At 50.3% G+C, this 22,873-nt stretch overlaps 2 protein-coding genes across 4 annotated transcripts; both read left to right on the forward strand.

Moving 5' to 3' along the window:
- The first annotated feature begins 311 nt into the window (after nucleotides 1-311).
- On the forward strand, nucleotides 312-6,991 carry mansc1 (MANSC domain containing 1). 2 transcript variants are annotated; one of them, XM_078100853.1, is made up of 6 exons: nucleotides 337-671; nucleotides 773-957; nucleotides 2,547-2,614; nucleotides 3,107-3,337; nucleotides 3,438-3,578; nucleotides 4,541-6,991. In XM_078100853.1, exons 4-6 carry the CDS (start codon nucleotides 3,121-3,123, stop codon nucleotides 5,812-5,814), a joined length of 1,632 nt encoding a protein of 543 aa, XP_077956979.1. In that variant the 5' UTR covers nucleotides 337-671; nucleotides 773-957; nucleotides 2,547-2,614; nucleotides 3,107-3,120; the 3' UTR covers nucleotides 5,815-6,991. The 2 variants fall into 2 exon arrangements, with proteins under 2 accessions (XP_040030130.2, XP_077956979.1); XM_040174196.2 differs by lacking the exon at nucleotides 773-957 and having other exon boundaries at nucleotides 312-671.
- Nucleotides 6,992-7,938: 947 nt separating this feature from the next.
- lrp6 (low density lipoprotein receptor-related protein 6) lies at nucleotides 7,939-22,284 on the forward strand. 2 transcript variants are annotated; one of them, XM_040174185.2, is made up of 22 exons: nucleotides 7,939-8,315; nucleotides 9,636-10,032; nucleotides 11,980-12,374; nucleotides 12,442-12,576; nucleotides 13,187-13,583; nucleotides 13,706-13,877; nucleotides 14,296-14,512; nucleotides 14,726-15,015; nucleotides 15,088-15,314; nucleotides 15,443-15,627; nucleotides 15,714-16,040; nucleotides 16,119-16,321; nucleotides 16,406-16,617; nucleotides 16,698-16,888; nucleotides 17,663-17,872; nucleotides 17,991-18,116; nucleotides 18,206-18,442; nucleotides 18,944-19,054; nucleotides 19,538-19,768; nucleotides 19,844-19,983; nucleotides 20,067-20,164; nucleotides 20,418-22,284. In XM_040174185.2, the coding sequence occupies exons 1-22, from the start codon at nucleotides 8,261-8,263 to the stop codon at nucleotides 20,716-20,718; spliced, it is 4,857 nt and encodes a 1,618-aa protein (XP_040030119.2). In that variant the 5' UTR covers nucleotides 7,939-8,260; the 3' UTR covers nucleotides 20,719-22,284. The 2 variants fall into 2 exon arrangements, with proteins under 2 accessions (XP_040030119.2, XP_040030120.2); XM_040174186.2 differs by having other exon boundaries at nucleotides 19,847-19,983.
- The last annotated feature ends 589 nt before the right edge of the window (nucleotides 22,285-22,873 follow it).

Here is a 22,873-nt window from a genome sequence, read left to right on the forward strand (position 1 = left end):
TGCATTTTAATATTTCATCATGACAAAACTATTTCACTCCTTTTGATTCAAAGTTATTTCCCACTTTGACGTGGTGACGGTTTTCTATCTTCGTGACGTCATGGATCGTTTCTTAATAAACAGACTGATCATGTGATCATTTCCCACCTCGTGTTTGTTTTTGTTGATTTTACTGCTTCTTTTTGATTATTACAGATGTCGTTCCTGATGCTCATCGTTTAATGATGGATGAGCTGTCCACATGCACCGTGTTTTAACGGGATTATTGAACTTGTATTCCGGTGGATCCCGTGATGCGTGATGATGATGAGCGCCCCCCCCCCTCCTCCCTCTCCTCCCCCTCCTCCCCCCTCCCGAGGACAAAGACTAAAATGGGTCACACTCCGGAGAGGAGCAGCATCTTCTCCTCCATCATGTGATGTAGTTCATCCTCCTGCAGACTCCAACCGGCTGCTGCTCACCGGGCCCGGTAACGACGACAATCTGGACACAACAACAGCCGTCGGTCGGTGCCGGTTCGCCTTTTAACGAACAAAGGTTCGTTCCTCCGGGATGGTGACGCGTCTTGCCGGGGCTCGCCTGCATTGATTCGGGGATCTTCACCGGACTCGCCGCCGACGGATGGACGATGGACGCGCCGAGTTAACCGGAGGCCTCGCCGGTAAACGCAGGTAGGACCGCATCGCGAGCCGGTGACGTCATCACGGGGAAAAGCCCCCATTGTGTCACACGGAGTGGAACAATTACCCCTAAAATCCGGTTATTGTTACAGAGACGAACTCTACTGAAACATGAGTCCAAATACAGTGTAAAAGACCCAAGTCTCGCGAGAACTCCTGAGGCGGACGGAGTCTGGTGCTTCCGTCCAAAGGTGAAGGTGTATGTGGTCTCCTTCAAGCCCTGGTCTCCATGACAACCACACACGTCATAACCACATCTGTGACTCTGCTTTCAGAGGTTTGTGGAAACAAATGTTATTGTGAAAGGTAATTAGTAATGATCTAGTTTTTAAGGTTAAAATATATAGTTGACATTCTGAATGTGTCTGTTCAGTACAGGAGACGACCTTTAGTCCTTCTCTGGACTCCTCTGCTCCCATAGACGTCTATGAGGAAATGACTCTACTTCTCTGTAGTGACCAGCAGGGGGCGACTCCTCTGCTCCCATAGACGTCTATGAGGAAATGACTCTACTTCTCTGTAGTGACCAGCAGGGGGCGACTCCTCTGCTCCCATAGACGTCTATGAGGAAATGACTCTACTTCTCTGTAGTGACCAGCAGGGGGCGACTCCTCTGCTCCCATAGACGTCTATGAGGAAATGACTCTACTTCTCTGTAGTGACCAGCAGGGGGCGACTCCTCTGCTCCCATAGACGTCTATGAGGAAATGACTCTACTTCTCTGTAGTGACCAGCAGGGGGCGACTCCTCTGCTCCCATAGACGTCTATGAGGAAATGACTCTACTTCTCTGTAGTGACCAGCAGGGGGCGACTCCTCTGCTCCCATAGACGTCTATGAGGAAATGACTCTACTTCTCTGTAGTGACCAGCAGGGGGCGACTCCTCTGCTCCCATAGACGTCTATGAGGAAATGACTCTACTTCTCTGTAGTGACCAGCAGGGGGCGACTCCTCTGCTCCCATAGACGTCTATGAGGAAATGACTCTACTTCTCTGTAGTGACCAGCAGGGGGCGACTCCTCTGCTCCCATAGACGTCTATGAGGAAATGACTCTACTTCTCTGTAGTGACCAGCAGGGGGCGACTCCTCTGCTCCCATAGACGTCTATGAGGAAATGACTCTACTTCTCTGTAGTGACCAGCAGGGGGCGACTCCTCTGCTCCCATAGACGTCTATGAGGAAATGACTCTACTTCTCTGTAGTGACCAGCAGGGGGCGACTCCTCTGCTCCCATAGACGTCTATGAGGAAATGACTCTACTTCTCTGTAGTGACCAGCAGGGGGCGACTCCTCTGCTCCCATAGACGTCTATGAGGAAATGACTCTACTTCTCTCTTGATTTATTCCCTCAGTAAACATTGTAAACATGAGTTTATGGTCTCAGTTTCTAGTTTCAAGTCTTCTTCAACACAACATGATGCTCATTTAGTGATTTATGGTCCATTCAGAGTCAAACAGACCATGAAGCAGGAGATGCTTTAGGGCGGGGCTACACGCTGATTGACAGGTCGACACCAGAGGTCTCTACGTCTTCCCCAGTCGGGATGAGGTCTGGTCCTGTTCACTGGTTTCAAAAAACACAAACATATGACTTAATAAATGAGGAAACTCAAGGGCCGTTACTGGGGCAGGTTCTGAGGTATTTAAAAAGTATTTAACATTTATTCATCGATGTGGTTTCACAGCGCTTCTTCTTTTTAAATGTCTGAGTTTCTATCTCATGTCAGATGTTTTGTACTTTAGAAACCTCTTATTTTTGTAACATTAGTATTCAGGGACCTGAGATATGATTGAACATGTGGCCTGTGCGGTGCGTTCAGGGACTCCTGGAGATACGCTGACGTCATGTTCTCTGCTCCTCTCAGGACTTGGGCTGAAGTCCAGCTCGGAGGACTCTGGACTCTGGCATCCACGGAGCCTCGGGTGCAGGAAGGTGAGTTTCTTTTATCCCTGTAAATCTCCCGAGTGAACTCGTCCGCTTTCACAAGATCTAAAATTAGAAGATTCTTTTTCCGTCTCAAGGTTCATTTTTAGATTTCTGTTTTCTTCTCTGCGAATGATGTTCTTTCATGTTCTAATTTGGTTCTGCGTTTGTTCTTGGGCTGAAACACATCTGGAACATCCGAACGGAGAAAGAGTCGCCTTAAAGATCCACAGCTGAGGAAGTTTATAACGTTTAAGCTCAAATAATAACAGACCTTGCTTTAGTTTCGCTTTAGTCTCTATTTAATCAACAAATAAAACTAATGTGTCCAATTATTTGGACGTCACATGAATGCAGCGCCATATTGCTGTTTTTTCTATTTTATATACCGGTACTCATGTTTTATAATAATATATATTCATGATTATAATCCGTCTAGCTCCTTTTTATCCAGAACATCTTGTTTGTGTCAGCGATGACTCAGCAGATTCCTCCCCACAGACTCCAGATCAGCCATGACTCCTCCAGCACGCCCGCTGCTGCTGCTGCTGATGGTGATGATGACGTCACTTCCTGCGTCCGCCGTGGAGCCGGAGACCTGTTTCTCCAGACAGCACCAGAGCGCCATCGTGAATGTGCGGCAGGCGCGTCCATCCTCGGCCATGAGCGCCCGCAAGCTCCAATCAGAGCGAGACTGCGTCCTCGCATGCTGCTCCGAGGACGTGAAGCCAGGTGAGAGCCACAGCCCCGCCCCTCTGCCTCTCACCCATACACCTGTATGCACACATGAGTAGGATGGAAATGAACCGATTCCCTTTCTGTGTCTCTGGAGGCGCTAAATGCAACATGGCCGTGTTCAACGGCAACAAAGACGCCGGAGAAGAAAACTGCTTCCTGTTCCACTGCAAGGCGGAGCAGGACTGTCCTCTGATGAAGGCCGAGGGCGGAGTCAACACCTACGACATCTATAAAGGTGAGCCACCTGCTCAGGTACTCTGTGTTCCACCTGTTCAGGTACTCTGTGTACTACCTGCTCAGGTACTCTGTGTTCCACCTGTTCAGGTACTCTGTGTACTACCTGCTCAGGTACTCTGTGTTCTACCTGCTCAGGTACTCTGTGTTCTACCTGCTCAGGTTCTCTGTGTTCTACCTGCTCAGGTACTCTGTGTTCCACCTGCTCAGGTACTCTGGGTACTACCTGCTCAGGTACTCTGTGTTCTACCTGCTCAGGTACTCTGGGTACTACCTGCTCAGGTACTCTGTGTTCTACCTGCTCAGGTACTCTGTGTTCCACCTGCTCAGGTACTCTGTGTTCTACCTGCTCAGGTACTCTGTGTTCCACCTGCTCAGGTACTCTGTGTACTACCTGCTCAGGTACTCTGTGTTCCACCTGCTCAGGTACTCTGTGTTCCTTCTGCTCAGGTACTCTGTGTTCTACCTGCTCAGGTACTCTATGTTCTACCTGCTTGGGTACTCTGTGTTCCACCTGCTCAGGTACTCTGTGTACTACCTGCTCAGGTACTCTGTGTTCCACCTGCTCAGGTACTCTGTGTTCCACCTGCTCAGGTACTCTGTGTTCTACCTGCTCAGGTACTCTATGTTCTACCTGCTTGGGTACTCTGTGTACTACCTGCTCAGGTACTCTGCGTTCCACCTGCTCAGGTACTCTGTGTTCCACCTGCTCAGGTACTCTGTGTTCCACCTGCTCAGGTACTCTATGTTCTACCTGCTTGGGTACTCTGTGTTCCACCTGCTCAGGTACTCTATGTTCTACCTGCTTGGGTACTCTGTGTTCCACCTGCTCAGGTACTCTGTGTTCTACCTGCTCAGGTACTCTGTGTTCTACCTGCTCAGGTACTCTGTGTACTACCTGCTCAGGTAGATTTGGGAGGTTACCGTTCTTGCGTCTTCAACATCTTACTTTGTCTTCTTCAGGTTTGATTCATCCGACCACGGTGAGACCTGTTACCATGACGACCACCACGGAACAAACCACCACCACCTCCACCACACTGGCCCCGACTACACTCTCAACCACAGCAACCACAATAACCACCACCCAGAGTACAACAACAACACCACCAACCACAACAACTACAACCGCAGCTCCAACCACCACGCAGACTCCCGCCACCACAACACCATCTCCACCCATCATCATCATTGCCACAATGGCTCCAATAACTCCAGCACCCAGCCCCTCCACCATCTCCACCACCACCGCAGTTTCTACTACAACTTCTCCACCCACCACCACTGTCATTGTGAAGAAGCCAAACAAAACCAGTAAAAAGCAAAACAAAACATCAAAGAAGGTGAATCCTCATCCTGCTGGCACCGCAACCTCCGCCCGGCTGACACAGAGCTCCACTGTGACCTCACTTCCTGTTGTCACAGCCAATGGGGAGGCTGCACCAAGAACCACTAACAAACCACAGCCCAAAACAGAAACTACCACGACTACTTCTACTACTTCTACTACTCCAACTACTACTACTACCACTACCACTACAACTCCGGCTCCAACCACCACTACTACCACCACTACTAGTACTACTACTACTACTACTTCTACTAGTACTACTAGTACTACCACCACTATGACTCCTCCTCCTGCTGCGACCTGGTCCGCCTCGAGGTCAGCTCCGGAGGAGAGTCCGGTCATCGTCCCAAAGGTTGCCCTCCAATCAGACCACACCCTCCAATCAGACCACACCCTCCAATCAGACCACACCCTCCAACCAGACCACGCCCTCCAACCAGACCACACCCCCCAACCAGACCACACACCCCAACCAGACCACACCCTCCAACCAGACCACGCCCTCCAACCAGACCACACACCCCAACCAGACCACACACCCCAACCAGACCACACCCTCCAACCAGACCACACACCCCAACCAGACCATGCCCTCCAACCAGACCACGCCCTCCAACCAGACCACGCCCTAGAATCAGACCACACCCTCCAATCAGACCACGCCCTCCAGCCCAATCAGGGCTCTCAGAACTCTAGCGCAGGCCGGGCAAAGGCGGCGGCTTCAGCAACCCGCGGGGTGCTGAAGAGCGGCGCGGTGGCGTTCATGGTGCTCGGGCTAGCGGCGCTCACGCTGGCGCTTGCCGTTTGCGGCCGCAAAGCGATGGAGTCCTTTGATCGGCGCCACTACACCCGGCTGGAGCTCAACGACCTCCACTACGAGGTGTGAGGCTGCCGTCTTTGTCCATGGTCGCGGTCGCGGGACGTCCCCTGCGCAGAGAGCCGAGGGGCCGTGCGTTATGTCCCGTTACCGCCAGGCGGCGTCCTCGCTTTGTTTATTGCCGCGGTAACGTGTAACCAGGACAACGGGAGCGGTTGGGTTCTGGGAGATAATGATGAAGGACTCCATATGAATACGTTCCATATTGAGACACAGCGCCGGGCGCAGATATTTTAACGTATTTAGTTATTACAAAAAAAATTAAATAAAAATGCCACTTGGCAAATCAAGAAAAAAAATATGACAAATTTCAATATCACTATAAATTTGTGTCTTTAATCATATTTGTCTTCACAATGTTTGAGCTTTTCTCACTTTGTAAGAGTTTCCACAAAGTGTGATTATTGTCACGCGCTGTGACATCACCTGTTTTTTTACCTTTATTTGACGACGTGGCGTCACTTTGTCGACGTTATCTCACAAAAGATCATTTCTTATAATGAATGTTCTCCTGAATGAACTGAGCAGCTTCTCTGTGGAACAGGAAGTGACTGATGGACGAACTCCCGATCAGCTGATCGATTGAATTCAAACTACAAACAGCAATATTTATATTCCCTGAATCTCAGGATGTGTGTGAGGAGGCTCCTCTTCTTCATCATCTCCTCTTCATCGTCTCCTTCTCTTCCCCCTCCTCCTGCTTTTATTCTCCATCTTCCCCTCCTCCTTCTGTCCAGGTCCTCTTCATCCTGCATGTCCTCTCACGTCCTCGTTGATGCTTCTTCCCACTGTGCTGTTTTTTCCCACAATGATGAAGATGTAACTGGATGATGATGACGATGATGACGATTCAAATCAATGAGGAAGATGTAAATCGATGATGAAACCCTCCAAAGTTGATGCACTATTCATTTCTGGGTGTTTTTGATAAATATGATCTTCTTTTTGAATATTGGATTGTTTTTGCACTATTTTCCTATGACGAGTGTGTTTGTACCTGATGCGTCCAGCAGGGGCAGCAGCCCCCCCCCCCCCCCCCCTCCCCCCCCATTATTGGTTATTGATTACTATTATTAGTATTAACGATGGTGACAGTCTGGTCCTGTTTTGTGAAGTGATACTTTTGCATATGTTTGCAACTTTGATGTTTTGTTTTAGTAAGGATTAAAAAACTGTGATTTTTGAAGATGTTGTTGTTGTTTTACTGACGGAACCGACCGGAAGTGCCAATCATTGATCTCCAGATGTGAACACAGCTGTTGTCTTAAAGGGAAGTTATTGTTTGTGGGTCAGAAGTAAAAAAAGAAGAAACAAATGTTTAATTCAAATTAAACATAAGAACATCACATATTAAACATAACACTGTTTTTAGGATTTAAATATTTATTTTCTTCATTCATTGATAATCACATCTGATTATCTGAGTTTTACTTCATTTGGAGTTTATTCTTTCCTTATTATTTATGTAGTCTCCTTTCATTTATTGTTTTCAGGAAAGTATGCCGACAGTAATTAGCTGCGATAATAATTTTGACTTTTGTTTCAGAATTAGGATGTTTAGGTCCTAACCTTAAAAGTCAAAACCTTAATGATAATAACCAAAGGCAAGTTAAAGACTATTTGTCTGATTATTTCTTTTTGTCATCGTCACTTGTTCAGTATTCAGCTTTTTACATCAGATTCAGAGCTGCAAACCAGATCCATATTTAAAATTGAACTGTTTCATGAAAATGAGGGATTTGAAGTCAAAGGGGGGATTTTTCTGGACTTTAACAGAACCACGTAATTTATAAAGCAGTTTGTCTTCATTCCTCGTTTGACCTTCGAGTTCTTCTGTTGGTCCAACTGACTCCAAACTGTCGGTAAACGGGAGAAAGCTGAAGCCCGTCGGAGCGCGTCCATGGAAATGATGTAAATGGTGTAAATGGTGTAAATGGTGTAAATGGTGTATTCGTACTTCGCCTACTGTACTTATACTCGCTGTATTCTGATACTTTCGTGTTCTTTTGGGTTTGTATCATTATGGTTGAAATGCACTTATTGTAAGTTGCTTTGGATAAAAGCGTCGTGTGATGTAACGTGTATTCTGATGTACTTTCCCCGGTGTGAGCGGTGTATTCTCGTGTACTTGGTGTACTTTGTGTACCATCGGCCTCGCTGCGGAGCGTGACATGGGAACAACAATAGGAGCTGCTGGAGGAGGAGAGGGGGGGCGGCGGCTTCCTCACAGCGGAAGGAGACGACGGATCTCCGGCAGGACAATGTGAGGCACCGAGAGTTGGTCGGACGCATTCCGGGGAACAGCCGCGATGGACGCGGGGACGTTTTAACGCGTTTCGCGGGTTCGACAACGAGCCGATTATTCAGCGGAAGTCCGCGTGTTTGGATCCCGCGGCAGCGATGGGAGCGACCCGCTGAAGGGGCCGCGGCGGCTGGGCCCACAACCGGGAGAAAGATGGGTGTCGCGCTGCGGAGCCTGTTGTTGTGTAGTTTTTGTTTGCTCGTACGAGGTGAGTCTCCTCCCGCTTCGGTTGCTTATTTGCGCTGTGGTTCCAGTTTGTGTGTCGATTAACCGCCGGGAGAAGTGTCTCTGAACGCGGCGTGTGAGTGCAGCTGAGTCCGGGGATCCGGGGCCCTCTCCGGGGGTCGGAGCTAGCTGTTAGCCCGCATGCTATGCGTGCTGGTCAGCCTGGAGGAGCCGGAACAAACGCCAGCTCGCTTCGGTTAACACGCGTGCGATCCCCGGTAAACCGTCCACGCAGCCGGTGACCGGTGACCCGCACGTTACGCGCGGTTCTCTCGCAGTTAGCATGCTAGCCGCTGTGTGAGTAACTTGGATTAGCACAGCTAGCAGCAGCTAGCACAACAAATACTACGCCAGCGCTTAGTTCGATAAACGCTAGTCAGTAATAACAGAGCTCTTCATGGTGTTTAAACCCTCTAATTACATGTATCCATCTGCGCACATAGTTCACATGTCCTGGTGTTATGCTAACAAGCTAACTGAGGTCATTTCTCCACAGCAATACTGTTATTGTCGTTAATAGAATTATTGTTATTGTGATTAATACAAACTTAATAGATTTAGATGTACTGAAGTGTAACGTGATGTTAGTATTTGTTACAAGATTTATTCTGCATATTTATATTATTATTTCTCCATTTTTTAGGACTTGTGTTTTTTCACTTGAACGTTACCAACACAATTCATCTAAAAATAACATCTTTAATATCTCCTTTTATAACTGAGTGACCACGAGAAAAAATAGTCTTTGCATGTAAATGAAAACGAGCAACAATATAAAGCATTTTTAAAATTCTCTTAATATTGTAAATAAAAACACAAAGTTAAAAGCTTTATACAAACTATAAAAATGACCATAAATAGGAAATGATCCACAACCTTTGATTATCAACCTGCTGAAGCTTGTCTGTTATTTACAAAGCCCGTTGTTAAAAAGAGGGTCCATTTGGTCTGGACCTCCTGGTCTCTGAGAGGACCTGGTCCCTCCGGGGTTCTGAGGTCCTCTCAGAGTCCAGCCCCGTCCTCAGGCCTCCCACGTGAGTTGGTGGTCTGGATCAGCCGAGCTCCTCTTCCTCCTCCTCTTCATCACCGTCAGAGAAGAAGAACTCAGAAGCTCTGCTCGTTTTGGTTCCCCAGCTCAAATGTGGATTGTTCCAGCTGTTCCATGTCCCCTGTTGTGTGTCCCCGAGCGAGACACTGCCCGCACTGTGTGGACGGGTTAAATGCAACGAGTCGCTTTGGAGGACTTGTAATGTAGGACGGTGGATTGTTGTGTACTTTATGTTTGTATGTTTACCTCTTTCAGGCGTGCCGCTGCTGCTCTATGCGAACCGACGGGACCTTCGGCTCGTGGACGCGGCACACGAGAAGACCAACGCTACAGTGGTGGTGGGCGGGCTGGAGGACGCCGCCGCCGTGGACTACGTCTACTCCCAGGGCCTCATCTACTGGAGCGACGTCAGCGAGGAGGCCATCAAACGCACCGTCTTTAACCAGTCAGGGGCCAGCGCCGTCCAGACCGTGGTCCCCGGTCTGGCCTCCCCTGACGGATTGGCCTGTGATTGGTTGGGGAGTAAGCTCTACTGGACGGACTCGGAGACCAATCGGATCGAGGTGGCCGAGCTGGACGGCTCCTCGAGGAAGGTTTTGTTCTGGCAGGAGCTGGACCAGCCGAGGGCCATCGCTCTGGATCCGGAACGAGGGTGAGTCTGAGAGGGGTGGTCTCCTGGGGCAGGTCCTGGTTCAGGGGGTCAAGGTTCTAGGTCTCTTTGGGCTGGTCGAAGATCAGTGGGAATCTTTCACACTGGATCACTGGTTATTTATGCGGCATCCTCGGGCTTTTATTTTGAAGTAAAGAAACTTGATGGTTGGTGGCCAACCGTGATCAGAGGAGTGACTCCTCGCCTGTAACTGCTATGCTAAGCTAGCTGCTAGGCTACTTCCAGCTCAACATCTACCTGCAGAGGACCACCACCGTGTCCCTAAAAGACAGTGGTTTGAAATCGTCCTGCTAAATGTGGGACACTGTTGGCCCTTGAAACACGTCAAATGATGGAGAGTTGAGAGCAAAGTGCACGAGGACGAGTCGTAGTTCAACATGTTCCACCTCCAACACCATCACATGTGATCATTTGTTTAGAATACAATTAAACAGCGTCTAAAATACACGCTTTCTAAAGTCATTACTCGTTCATTTATAAGATTTAGTCTTTAGAAGGTAAACTTTTATTCATGATTAAGGCTGTCACCGTATCACATCTTTGTTGTGCGATTATTGCACATTTATTGCGATATTATTGCAATGTTCAGACCATTTCATGCCACTGACCCCATAATGACAATATAATAGCATAGTAATAAAGTACGCTATTTCAAATAACGTATTTGTCAGAATAGTTCGACATTAGAATCTGAGTGTGAAAAAATATCCTGATTAAAACAACAAATAACAAGTGTGAGGGACACGGAGCGGCGGAGCATCGGGTTTGGTGCGATGCGGTCGGGTTCCAGACAATGTGTCCGGCTGAAAGGCGCCGCGGCTCCCGGCACGTTTACCGGGGCTTCGCCCGCCCAAAGGGGCGGAGGAGCAGTCCGGAGGAACCGACAGTGGTTCAGGTTAAAGACGGCCGGGTGGTTGTTGTTTGGGTGAGATGTTAGCGTAGTTAGCTTAGTTGGGTTAGTTAGCTTAGTTGGGTTAGTTAGCTTAGTTAGCGTAGTTGGGTTCACTGCTTCTCTTCACGTGTCGGTGTCGCTCATAAGCTCCGCCCCCTTTTCCACAAGCAAAATGGACAGATCAACTTAAATGTTGGTGACGTTCATTCACAGAACCACCGTCACACAGAACCACCGTCACACAGAACCACCGTCACACAGAACCACACAGAACCAGCGTCACACAGAACCAGCATCACACAGAACCAGCATCACACAGAACCAGCGTCACACAGAACCACCGTCACACAGAACCACACAGAACCAGCGTCACACAGAACCACACAGAACCAGCGTCACACAGAACCAGCGTCACACAGAACTTTAGGAAACAGCCCCAATATATATTATATAATGTCAAATTAGTGTTAAATACAAATTAACTCGATAAGAGACGTTGTTACTTCAAACCCAAAGATTTAAATGTAGAAAAGAGAAGTAACTAAGTCCAATCTTTAAAAAGTGATATTTCATCACTTGTTTTTATTATTTTTACATTATTTAAGCCGAATTCTGTTAAATAAATGAATCCATTCTGCGCTCCTTGGCTGTGGTGTGTAACGTGATCATTGAGTCTGAGATCAGAAGACAATAAATTGGGGACGCACCGCGGAGACGACGTTAATATTTCATCAGTCAAATACTGAACATGTGCAGCTGAAAGCATTTATATATAAAGAGTCTTTTCTTGTGAGGGTGCTGTTTGCATACAGGTGCAGGACTTAATTACATGGTGGTGGGGCCGTGCAGTCCGGCCCTAAATCCACACCACGGGATTTAGAAGGAGTCTGACGGCAGCCTGGTATGTGGCGGTAGTACATAAGACCCCAAAAAGGACCGCTGTTAAAAACCCGTGTCTGAGATGCTGGAGGGCAGAGCAGGACACGTTCAGGTAGCAAACACAGAGCTCATTAAGCCCCGCCCCCTCTGACACACAGGTACATGTACTGGACGGACTGGGGCGAGGTCCCTAAGATCGAGCGGGCGGGGATGGACGGGACCAACCGCTCGGTGATCGTGGACCAGGAGATCTACTGGCCCAACGGCCTGACGCTGGACTACGGGCCGGGGAAGCTCTACTGGGCCGACGCCAAGCACAACTTCATCCACCGGGCCGACCTGGACGGCTCCTCCAGGGAGTCCGTGGTCAAGGGGGAGCTGCCCCACCCCTTCGCCCTCACCCTCTACGAGGACACCCTCTTCTGGACCGACTGGAGCACCCACTCCATCCACTCCTGCAGGAAGCAGACCGGGGACGAGCAGCGCGTGGTTCACTCCCACATCCTGTCCCCCATGGACATCCACGTCTTCAGCGCCAAGAGACAGGCCACGGGTGAGTTAGGGCTGACCTCCTCCCTCCGCCCACAGCAGTAAGTTCCTGACCTCCTCTCCCCCCACAGTGGTGAGCAGCCACTGCTCGGTGAACAATGGAGGATGTTCCCACCTCTGTCTCCTGTCCCCGATGAAGCCCTTCTATCTGTGTGCTTGTCCCACCGGAGTCCAGCTGCTGGAGGACGGGAAGACCTGCAGAGACGGTGAGGACATACGTGCCACATATACACACGCAACAAGAACAAGAAACCTCCAGGGCTTTATGTTGTATAGTGTCACCACGACAACTCCTCCGTGTAACATACGTGGCAATACATGACTTGTATGTGTCTACATACATGACTTGTATGTGTCTACATATATGACTTGTATGTGTCTACATATACGACATGTATGTGTCTACATATACGACATGTATGTGTCTACATACATGACTTGTATGTGTCTACATATATGACTTGTATGTGTCTACATATACGACATGTATGTGTCTACATATACGACATGTATGTGTCTACATACATGACTTGTATGTGTCTACATACATGACTTGTATGTGTCTACATATACGACATGTATGTGTCTACATATACGACATATATGACATGTACATACTTCACATGTGGAACTAGATCAGCTGCCAGGTTAGCTGGTTATTAGCTGCACTGTGCCGGCGGCTAACGGCTAACAGCTAACGTTACCGCTCTTTTTTTTTTTTTAAGCGTTCATGCTCATTTGCATATGTTGACTGAATATTAATGTCAGTTTATTTCATCATAAAACCGTGTGGTGACCTCTGACCTCGCCCCTCAGGTGCGACCCGGATGCTGCTGCTGGCCCGGAGGACCGACCTGCGGCACATCTCTCTGGACACGCCGGACTTCACCGACGTGGTCCTGCAGGTGGAGGACATCCGGCACGCCATCGCGGTGGACTACGACCCGGTGGAGGGCTACGTCTACTGGACGGACGACGAGGTGAAGGCCATCCGCCGCTCGCGGCTGGATGGCGCCGACGCCCAGTTTTTGGTCACGTCCCAGGTCAACCACCCGGACGGCATCGCCGTGGACTGGATTGCCCGGAACCTGTACTGGACCGACACCGGCACGGACCGCATCGAGGTGACCCGGCTCAACGGGACCATGAGGAAGATCCTGATCTCCGAAGACCTCGACGAGCCCAGGGCCATCGTGCTGGACCCCGTGGCCGGGTGAGTCCTCAACGAGTCCCGATCCCGCGGTTCTCCCAGCACGTTGATGTTGATTAGCTACGTCCTGCTTGTGCTCCTATTAACAGTAACGCTAACACGCTACTTCCTGTCTGGGTCCACAGCTACATGTACTGGACCGACTGGGGGGAGGTGCCTAAGATTGAGCGGGCCAACCTGGACGGGACGGAGCGCCTGGTGATGGTCAACACGTCTCTGGGTTGGCCCAATGGACTCGCCCTCGACTACGAGGAACGCAAGCTGTACTGGGGGGACGCCAAGACCGACAAGATCGAGGTGGGGCTCATTTCCTGTCGGGGCTGGTTGTGGTTTCATGTTCTAATCCGACCTGCAGCTGTAGAATATGTTCTGTTAAAGGCGGCTGCAGTTCTGTCTTCGTCTTCTGTGTTTCTGTCCTCATGCGTCTCTCTGTAGTCTTTGTTTCTATTTCTATTTCTGACCGCCTCTCCGGAGCCTCGAGGTGGTGGTGGTTCTGGTCTCGCACGGTGGGGAACGGGCCTCCTCCTGTTTCTGCAGTGGGATCTCACATCTGGTTCCCATTGGGGGCGGCCCTCCAGCTGTGGTCGGGTCTGTTTAGAATAGACCAGAACCAGTGCAGAAACGCTTCTCTTACTTTGATCCTTTTCAACGTCTCTTTGTGTTCCGTGTGCTGTCGGGTCACGGATGCTCAGCGTGTGTCCCCTTTGTCTGTCAGGTGATGGACATGGACGGGACGGGTCGGCGGGTGCTGGTGGAGGACATGCTTCCCCACATCTTTGGCTTCAGTCTGCTGGGAGACTTCATCTACTGGACGGACTGGCAGCGCCGCAGCATCGAGCGCGTCCACAAGCGCACGGCCGAGAGGGAGGTCATCATCGACCAGCTGCCCGACCTCATGGGCCTCAAGGCCACCCACGTGCACGAGTCCTCAGGTGGGTCCCGCGCCGAGCGTTAGGCTGAACATGGTTAGCGTAGCATGGCGCAATAACCCGGAAACAAACACTGGAATGATGGGAAAACAGACAAAGCTCACTTAGTTCAGACTTCAGGCAGCTATTTTAGCTTAGCATCGAGGCTGTAATCGGAGGTTAAGAGGTCAAACAGACAGCTGGTTGGGACTCACCTGTGGCCCCGCCCCTCTGCAGGTACCAACCCGTGTGCAGAGAGCAACGGCGGCTGCAGCCACCTGTGCCTGTACAAGCCGCAGGCCGTGCAGTGCGGCTGCCCCATCGGCCTGGAGCTCATCGCCGACATGCGCACCTGCATCGTGCCCGAGGCCTTCCTGCTCTTCTCCCGCCACACCGACATCCGCCGCATCTCCCTGGAGACCAACAACAACAACGTGGCCATCCCGCTCACCGGCGTCAAGGAGGCCTCGGCGCTGGACTTCGACGTCACCGACAACCGGATCTACTGGACAGACATCACCCTGAAGGTAGGGCGGCTGCTCTATTCACCTTCACTCTTTGTCTGCGTGTGGCGCTGAACCCTGCGCGCCGCCTTGCAGACCATCAGCCGGGCCTTCATGAACGGCAGCGCCCTGGAGCACGTGGTGGAGTTCGGCCTGGACTACCCGGAGGGGATGGCCGTGGACTGGCTGGGGAAGAACCTGTACTGGGCCGACACCGGTACCAACCGCATCGAGGTGGCCAAGCTGGACGGGCAGCACCGGCAGGTCCTGGTCTGGAAGGATCTGGACAGTCCGCGAGCGCTGGCTCTGGACCCGGCTGAGGGGTGAGAACCCAAAACCAGAATCCGAGCAGGAAGTTTAAATCCGTGGTTTCATCCCTTAATCTAAGAATATTAGTTTCTTTAAGTTCTTTTAGATCTTTAATCTCGACCTTCTGACCCGCTGTCCACAGGTACATGTACTGGACCGAGTGGGGGGGGAAGCCCAAGATCGACCGGGCCGCCATGGACGGGACGGGCCGCATCACCCTGGTGGCCGACGTGGGCCGGGCCAACGGGCTCACCATCGACTACGCCGAGCGGCGCCTCTACTGGACCGACCTGGACACCACGCTCATCGAGTCGTCCAACATGCTGGGTGAGCGCCGCCGGGGGCCACGGGGGGCGACTACAGAACCGCCACGTTGGTGATGAACATATTCTATGTTTCTGTGATGACTCCAGGTCAGGACCGCGAGGTCATAGCCGACGACCTGCCCCACCCCTTCGGACTCACCCAGTACCAGGACTACATCTACTGGACGGACTGGAGCCAGCGCAGCATCGAGCGCGCCAACAAGACCAGCGGGCAGAACCGCACCGTGATCCAGGGCCACCTGGACTACGTCATGGACATCCTGGTGTTCCACTCCTCCCGGCAGGGGGGCTGGAACGCCTGCGCCTCCACCAACGGCCACTGCTCCCACCTCTGCCTCGCCGTGCCCGTCAGCGGCTTCGTCTGCGGATGCCCCGCCCACTTCTCCCTCAACTACGACAACAAGACGTGCAGCGGTGAGGACGCCGGGACCTGTCCTCCGTGTCCCCTCCTGCCATCGGCTCCTCTAACCCCGCCCTCTGTCCCCTCCCCAGCTCCCACCTCCTTCCTGCTGTTCAGCCAGAAGACGGCCATCAACCGCATGGTGATGGACGAGCAGCAGAGTCCCGACATCATCCTGCCCATCCACAGCCTGAGGAACGTCCGCGCCATCGACTACGACCCGCTGGACAAACACCTGTACTGGATCGACTCCAAGCAGGGCGTCATCCGCCGCGCCCTGGAGGACGGCAACCAGGTGAGGAACCCGGGGGGGCCAGATGTTTTTGGTGGTGTCCGGGAGCCCGTCTCTCACCCCGTGTCTCTGGTCTCGTCTCCTCAGAGCAGCACGGTGGTCTCCAGCGCCGCCCCGGGACCCGGCCCGGGCCTCCAGCTGTACGACCTGAGCATCGACATCTACAGCCGCTTCATCTACTGGACCAGCGAGGTCACCAACGTCATCAACGTGACCCGGACCGACGGGGGCCGGGTGGGCGTGGTGCTGAGAGGGGAGCAGGACAAGCCCAGGGCCATCGTGGTCAACCCCGAGAGAGGGTCAGTGTCCTCACATTGCTGTCCTTAGTGTCCTCGTCTTGAGTCTGTGTGAGGAGACCTAATCCCCCCCCCCCCCCCAGGTACATGTACTTCACCAACCTGCTGGATCGCTCCCCCAAGATCGAGCGGGCGGCCCTGGACGGGACGGAGCGAGAGGTCCTGTTCTTCAGCGGCCTGGGGAAGCCCGTGGCGCTGGCCGTGGACAACGAGGTGGGGAGGCTCTTCTGGGTGGACTCGGACCTGCGGCGCATCGAGAGCAGCGACCTCTCCGGTGAGTCGGGGGTTCTGATCCACATCGTACCTCCACATTCAGATTCATCCTCCCTCTCTGCTCGTCGGACGGATGACGCTTAGCTTAGCTTATCTTAGCTTAGCTTAGCACAAATAGCGACCCTGTCCACAGATGACATCATCCACCGACCGGCTGATTTACTCTTTTGTCTCATCCGGACAAAAAGCGTCAACCAGTTTCATTATTTATTATTATTATTTGTTTGTGGGCCAGATGTGTCCCTCTGTCTCTCTACCCGTCTGTCCCTCTGTCTCTCTACCCGTCTGTCCCTCTGTCTCTCTACCCGTCTGTCTCTCTGTCTCTCTACCCGTCTGTCTCTCTGTCTCTCTACCCGTCTGTCTCTCTGTCTCCTCCTCTGTCTGTCTCTCTGTCTCCTCCTCTGTCTGTCTCTCTACCCGTCTGTCTCTCTCTCTCTCCTCTGTCTGTCCGTCCCGCTGTCAACCTGTGTGCAGCGTGAGCAGCAGACTGAAGACACTTAGTTTTGTTTCGGATGCCAGAACATTCCTTAGATTCTCAGAGCTCCACGCAGGAATGTGAAGCATCTGTGGGACCTCCCCCCTCCCCCCCTCCCCCAGACCAGATAACCGCCTGGCACCAATACCATGAGCACCATGTCTTTGTGTTTATTGTCTCTGTGTATCTGACTGGTACATCACTGCCCCCTCCCCCTTCCTCACCCCTCAGTTTCTCACCCGTTTTTGTTGCCTCTGATCCGGATCCTTTGTCCCTACAACCTTTTGTTTTCTCCTCCAGGAGCCAATCGGATCGTGATCGCCGACTCCAACATCCTGCAGCCGGTGGGCCTGACGGTGTTCGGGGAGCATCTCTACTGGATCGACAAGCAGCAGCAGATGATCGAACGCATCGACAAGACCACCAGGGAGGGGCGCACCAAGATCCAGGCCCGCATCGCCTACCTGAGCGACATCCACGCCGTGCACGAGCTGGACATGAGGGAGTACGGTGCGTGGAGGGTGGACACGTGAAGGACCTTACGGATGTCATAGACCCGCACCCGAAGGACGATGAGGACCGTAAACCTGCGCTGTCTCCGTCTCACCTGTCCTCTCCGTCCCTGCAGGTAAACACCCGTGTACGTGGGACAACGGCGGCTGCTCCCACATCTGCATCGTGAAGGGAGACGGGACCACCCGCTGCTCGTGTCCCGTCCACCTGGTGCTGCTGCAGAACGAGCTGTCCTGTGGAGGTGAGACACAAGCTCCGCCCCCTTCCTCTCGCACAGCCTCGTTGACCCCGCCCCCTTCTGAACCGCTCCCTGTCTCCGCCCGTCTGCAGAGCCGCCCACCTGCTCCCCGGAGCAGTTCTCCTGCACCTCCGGCGAGGTGGACTGCATCCCGCAGGCCTGGAGGTGCGACGGCTACCCCGAGTGTGACGACGGCAGCGACGAGGAGGACTGTCCCGTCTGCTCCGAGGACGAGTTCCAGTGCGACAGCCGGCAGTGCGTTGACCTCCGCCTGCGCTGCAACGGGGAGGTCAACTGCCAGGACCGGTCCGACGAGAGCAAGTGTGAAGGTGGGACGGGTCCTCTGAGACGCGTGTGCCACATACGTGTATTCATAACCGGATCTATATATAGATCTGTCACAATATCAAATTTGTGTTGTGCGATTATTTGCAATAAACAATATTATCGCTATTTTCACAGCATTTCCTGATATAACATAACGACAATATAATAACGTAGTAATACACACATTATTAATGATGTTAACACAATCATTAAAAAGGCATTTTAACCATTTATTAGACAAAAATAATGGAAAATAAAGTCTATTATTAGACCGTGTACATATGTCCACCCTCCTCCTTAAACTCGTCTGCTGATCTCAGATGAATCCACGATAAGTTCATAATGATGTTTTTTATAGAATCGGAGGATTAAATGTTTTTATTAAGTAGCAATTTCAACTATTTTTTTTCTGACTTATTTGTCACAAATGTTGTGTTCAAGGACCGTTGTGAAGATGTAAGTCTGGCCGTGGCGTCTGATAACGCTGTACGTGTCGTCCCCAGTGCGCTGTCCTCCGGACCAGTTCTCCTGCTCCAGCGGTCAGTGCATCGGGAAGCACAAGAAGTGCGACCACAACACCGACTGTGCCGACAACTCTGACGAGATCGGCTGCTGTGAGTTAAATAATAAGACCAGAAATAACCAGATGTGTTTATACACGTCGAGGATTCAAGCTTAAGGAATAGAAAACATTTAGTCTAAACTTACTGTCAATAAAAATAGTGTTCAGCTATGAAAAGATATAAGACTGCTGCCTTTGAATTGTTTTTAAAGATAGTAATAAAAGTAGTTTAATGTTTATGATACTATAGTACTACTATGTATGCGTGTTATGTATCATCAGTTAGAGGAGCCACATTGTTACAGCGTTATCTAAAGTCTTATTGTGGTAACGATCAGTTAGATGGTTATTGAACTAAATCACAAGGTTTCATTTAATGATTTCTGCTGCTTTATTTACTACTAATTTTGTTCAAATGTATAATGATTGTTTACAAATGTTTTATTCTAATAACATTGATTTATAATGAGCAATGAGCTATATTATATCGTAATATTTGACAAACCTCATGACACGTCTCTTCTGTGGTTGTCAGACCCCACCGAGGAGCCCCCCCCTCCCTCCAACAACACCATCGGCTCCATCGTGGGAGTGGTCATGGCGCTGTTCGTGGTAGGCGCCGTGTACTTTGCGTGCCAGCGCGTCCTCTGTCCACAGATGAAGGACGACGGCGAGACGGTCACCAATGACTTTGTGGTGCACGGGCCGTCCTCGGTGCCGCTGGGCTACGTGCCGCACCCCGCCTCGCTGTCCAGCTCGCTGCCAGGTGGGACGCCACGCCGCACTTAGGCTTGAGACACTGAGCGAGCGCCACGATGACGCCTTGTTTTGTTCCACCCAGCAGGGATGTCCAGGGGGAAGTCCGTGATTGGCTCCCTCAGCATTATGGGCGGGAGCAGCGGGCCGCCCTACGACCGCGCCCACGTGACCGGAGCTTCGTCCAGCAGCTCGTCCAGCACCAAGGGAGCCTACTTCCCCCCGGTGAGGCCTCAGCATCGACCCCCGGGGAGACGACGCACATCCTTCGCTTCATGTGTTTAATGCTCTTTCATTTCTTCTTCCAGATCCTGAATCCTCCTCCGTCTCCTGCTACTGTCCGCTCTCAGTACACCATGGAGTTCGGTTACTCCTCCAACAGTCCCTCAACTCACCGGTCCTACAGGTGTCTCTCACTTTACGTCTCGTTACGTCTCGTTACGTCTCGTTACGTCTCGTTACGTCTCGTTACGTCTCGTTACGTCTCGTTACGTCTCGTTACGTCGCGTTACGTCGCGTTACGTCTCGTTACGTCTCGTTACGTCTCGTTACGTCTCGTTACGTCTCGTTACGTCTCGTTACGTCTCGTTACGTCTCGTTACGTCTCGTTATGTCGCGTTTTGGGGGTTTCTTACTCTGTGGTGTTTTCTCCTGTCCAGCTACCAGCCCTACACCTACCGTCACTTCGCCCCCCCCACCACCCCGTGCAGCACGGACGTGTGTGACAGCGACTACACTCCGGGCCGCCGGGCGCCGCTGAGGTCGGCCGGCATTGCTAAGGGTTACGCCAGCGACCTGAACTACGACTCGGAGCCGTTCCCCCCCCCGCCGACCCCCCGCAGCCAGTACCTGTCAGCGGAGGAGAACTGTGAGAGCTGCCCTCCGTCGCCGTACACCGAGCGCAGCTACTCGCACCACCTCTACCCGCCCCCCCCCTCGCCCTGCACGGACTCCTCGTGAGCCCCCCTCACTGTAAATAGCAATTGTCCATATATGAGGTTAAAGACGGGAGCGCGGCAACGAGGAAACAAACAGGAGGACATTTGTACATTGAAAAAGAGAAAAGCATATTTATATATTTTCTATACAGTGTTTACTGATGATCACATAGAGGTTTGTATTGAGACATTTGTACAGTTTTTAACAAAAGGTTTTATTAAAATCATCACAGCTATAAGTTGCCTTAAACCAGAAGAAAGAGGCTGAAGGACTAAAAGCTCACGGCGGGACGTCTTAACTTATCTGATGCCAAATATGAAAAACATCAGCAGGAGGCCCAGCGGTGTCTGTAGTTACCATGTCAACTGGAGAAAAGGCCCATGTGACCTCGCGATACTTTGATTTACCTTTTACCTCCTCACTGATGTGAGTCATGTGATCAGTCATGAAGCAATAAGACTTATTTATTAACCAGCTGCAGGGGGAGGCCCTGATGTATGGACGCTTTCTAAATGCTCATCATTTAGAGTCCAAGTCATCGACGGCGTCTCCTTTCAGCTTCCATGGAAGACAATCGGCCTCTTTTGGTACTTTCTGTTTTTTGCTATTGAAACTCCCTCTTGTACCTCCTGGGCCTCCGTACTCCAACGGTCACGTGTCACATGACTCTAAAGATACCAAAACGTTGCTTCTCGTTGATTTTCCCTCCCTCGTGCCCTATGACCTTCATGACCCCTTGTTCCTTCAGAGACCCAGTGCCCACTAAATGCTTTATATAGTATTTTTGTACCACATATTGTGTAGATATCGTATTTATAAGCTATATAAGAGATTGTTGTAAATCGACATTGAACTCTCGCAGTACTTTTCATTCCGTCTTTTTTTTATATCAACTCGTTATATTTTTCTACAAAGTTTCGCTCCAAATGTTCGGCGACAATCTCAGATCGAAAATAAACGGAATGCAGGTTTTTAGCATCTGTGCCAGAATGAACCCGAGTGGAGGCAGATATTTGGACCAGATATCAGCTGTTTTTGTGTTTTTTGGTTAATCGGCTGCCGTGTTTTTGTTTCTAGTAAAGACGGAATATATTTTTTTGAAGACGACTTTGTTTCGTCAAGTCTTCGTCAAAATGTAAAAGAACACCAGCGTGAATCTGACAATCTTTGTGCACATTCATTCACTACATGGAAACGTCTGCTGTCTCAAAGACACTTTATTTTCTGTTATAAAATAATTTCTTTCATTTTAGGGCCTTTTTAGAATGTATTAAATTTACTGAAATATGTAATTTATTACAGGGATAAATTACTAAATCAAATTCAAGTCTGTCTTTCTGAATAAAAAGAGCCGGTTATTGTTATAAATGTTAAAAACTCATGATTATAACAATGTTTTTTTGCAATAAACCACTTCTGGTAATCGTGTTCTCGTGTTCAGGAAACATGAGAACGAGCTCTAACATCTTTATTCTTCTTAAAAGTGTTGAAATGATTCTAAAAAACCTGAATGTTTGAAACCAACAAAATCCTAAAGATGTTTTTGTCTTTTTAATTGTTTATAACCAGAATAAATCCAAAACAAGTTATTGATTTGTTTGTGGAGAGCGACGGACCGACAGGAACACGTCACAGACCTGTAGATTCACTCTGGACCGCATTTGAATTTTTTACGACATTTTTTTTACTTTTTTGAGGCTAAAACCAGAAAAGTCTCAATAATCTCGACAAGAAATCAAACCGACTCGTTGCGCCAAACACCGACTGGAAGACGCTGTGTGGTCGGCGCCGCTGTCGTGGACAGATGTGGACACTTGAGGACATTTATTCATTAGAACATGTGGAACCATAGCTGCACTTTACGGGACTTTTGCTTCAAACCTTCAGAGTGAAGTTTTTAATTTCTTTTGTTCAGAAGAACAAAAATAAATTGTTTCGTCACGTTATTCCTTTTTTAAACATCTTCAACAGAATGTCAAAGAAAGCGGTTTGATTCACACTAACCATGAATCTGATAAATGTGAAAGGAATCAACATTTTAATTCAAAAGCTTGAATTCTTTTTTTTTTAAGTACTAATTCACATTTTAAGAGGAACCAATAAGATTCATGATCATCATATAAGTTTCAGGGTGTTCACGAGTAAAAGCATGTCTTATTGTCGGCTTGTTTCATGT

This window comes from Gasterosteus aculeatus, chromosome 4, assembly GCF_964276395.1.
Source record: "Gasterosteus aculeatus chromosome 4, fGasAcu3.hap1.1, whole genome shotgun sequence".
NCBI classification, from domain to species: Eukaryota; Metazoa; Chordata; class Actinopteri; order Perciformes; family Gasterosteidae; genus Gasterosteus; species Gasterosteus aculeatus.

Coding starts and splice junctions, on each gene's coding strand:
- mansc1 (XM_040174196.2), top strand. CDS start 622: ATGGACGATGGACGCGCCGAGTTAACCGGAGGCCTCGCCGGTAAACGC. Junction 672..2,546: donor GGCCTCGCCGGTAAACGCAG/GTAGGACCGCAT, acceptor TGCTCCTCTCAG/GACTTGGGCTGAAGTCCAGC. Junction 3,338..3,437: donor CTCCGAGGACGTGAAGCCAG/GTGAGAGCCACA, acceptor GTGTCTCTGGAG/GCGCTAAATGCAACATGGCC.
- lrp6 (XM_040174185.2), top strand. CDS start 8,261: ATGGGTGTCGCGCTGCGGAGCCTGTTGTTGTGTAGTTTTTGTTTGCTC. Junction 16,322..16,405: donor CCCTGGAGGACGGCAACCAG/GTGAGGAACCCG, acceptor TCGTCTCCTCAG/AGCAGCACGGTGGTCTCCAG. Junction 18,443..18,943: donor CGACGAGAGCAAGTGTGAAG/GTGGGACGGGTC, acceptor TGTCGTCCCCAG/TGCGCTGTCCTCCGGACCAG.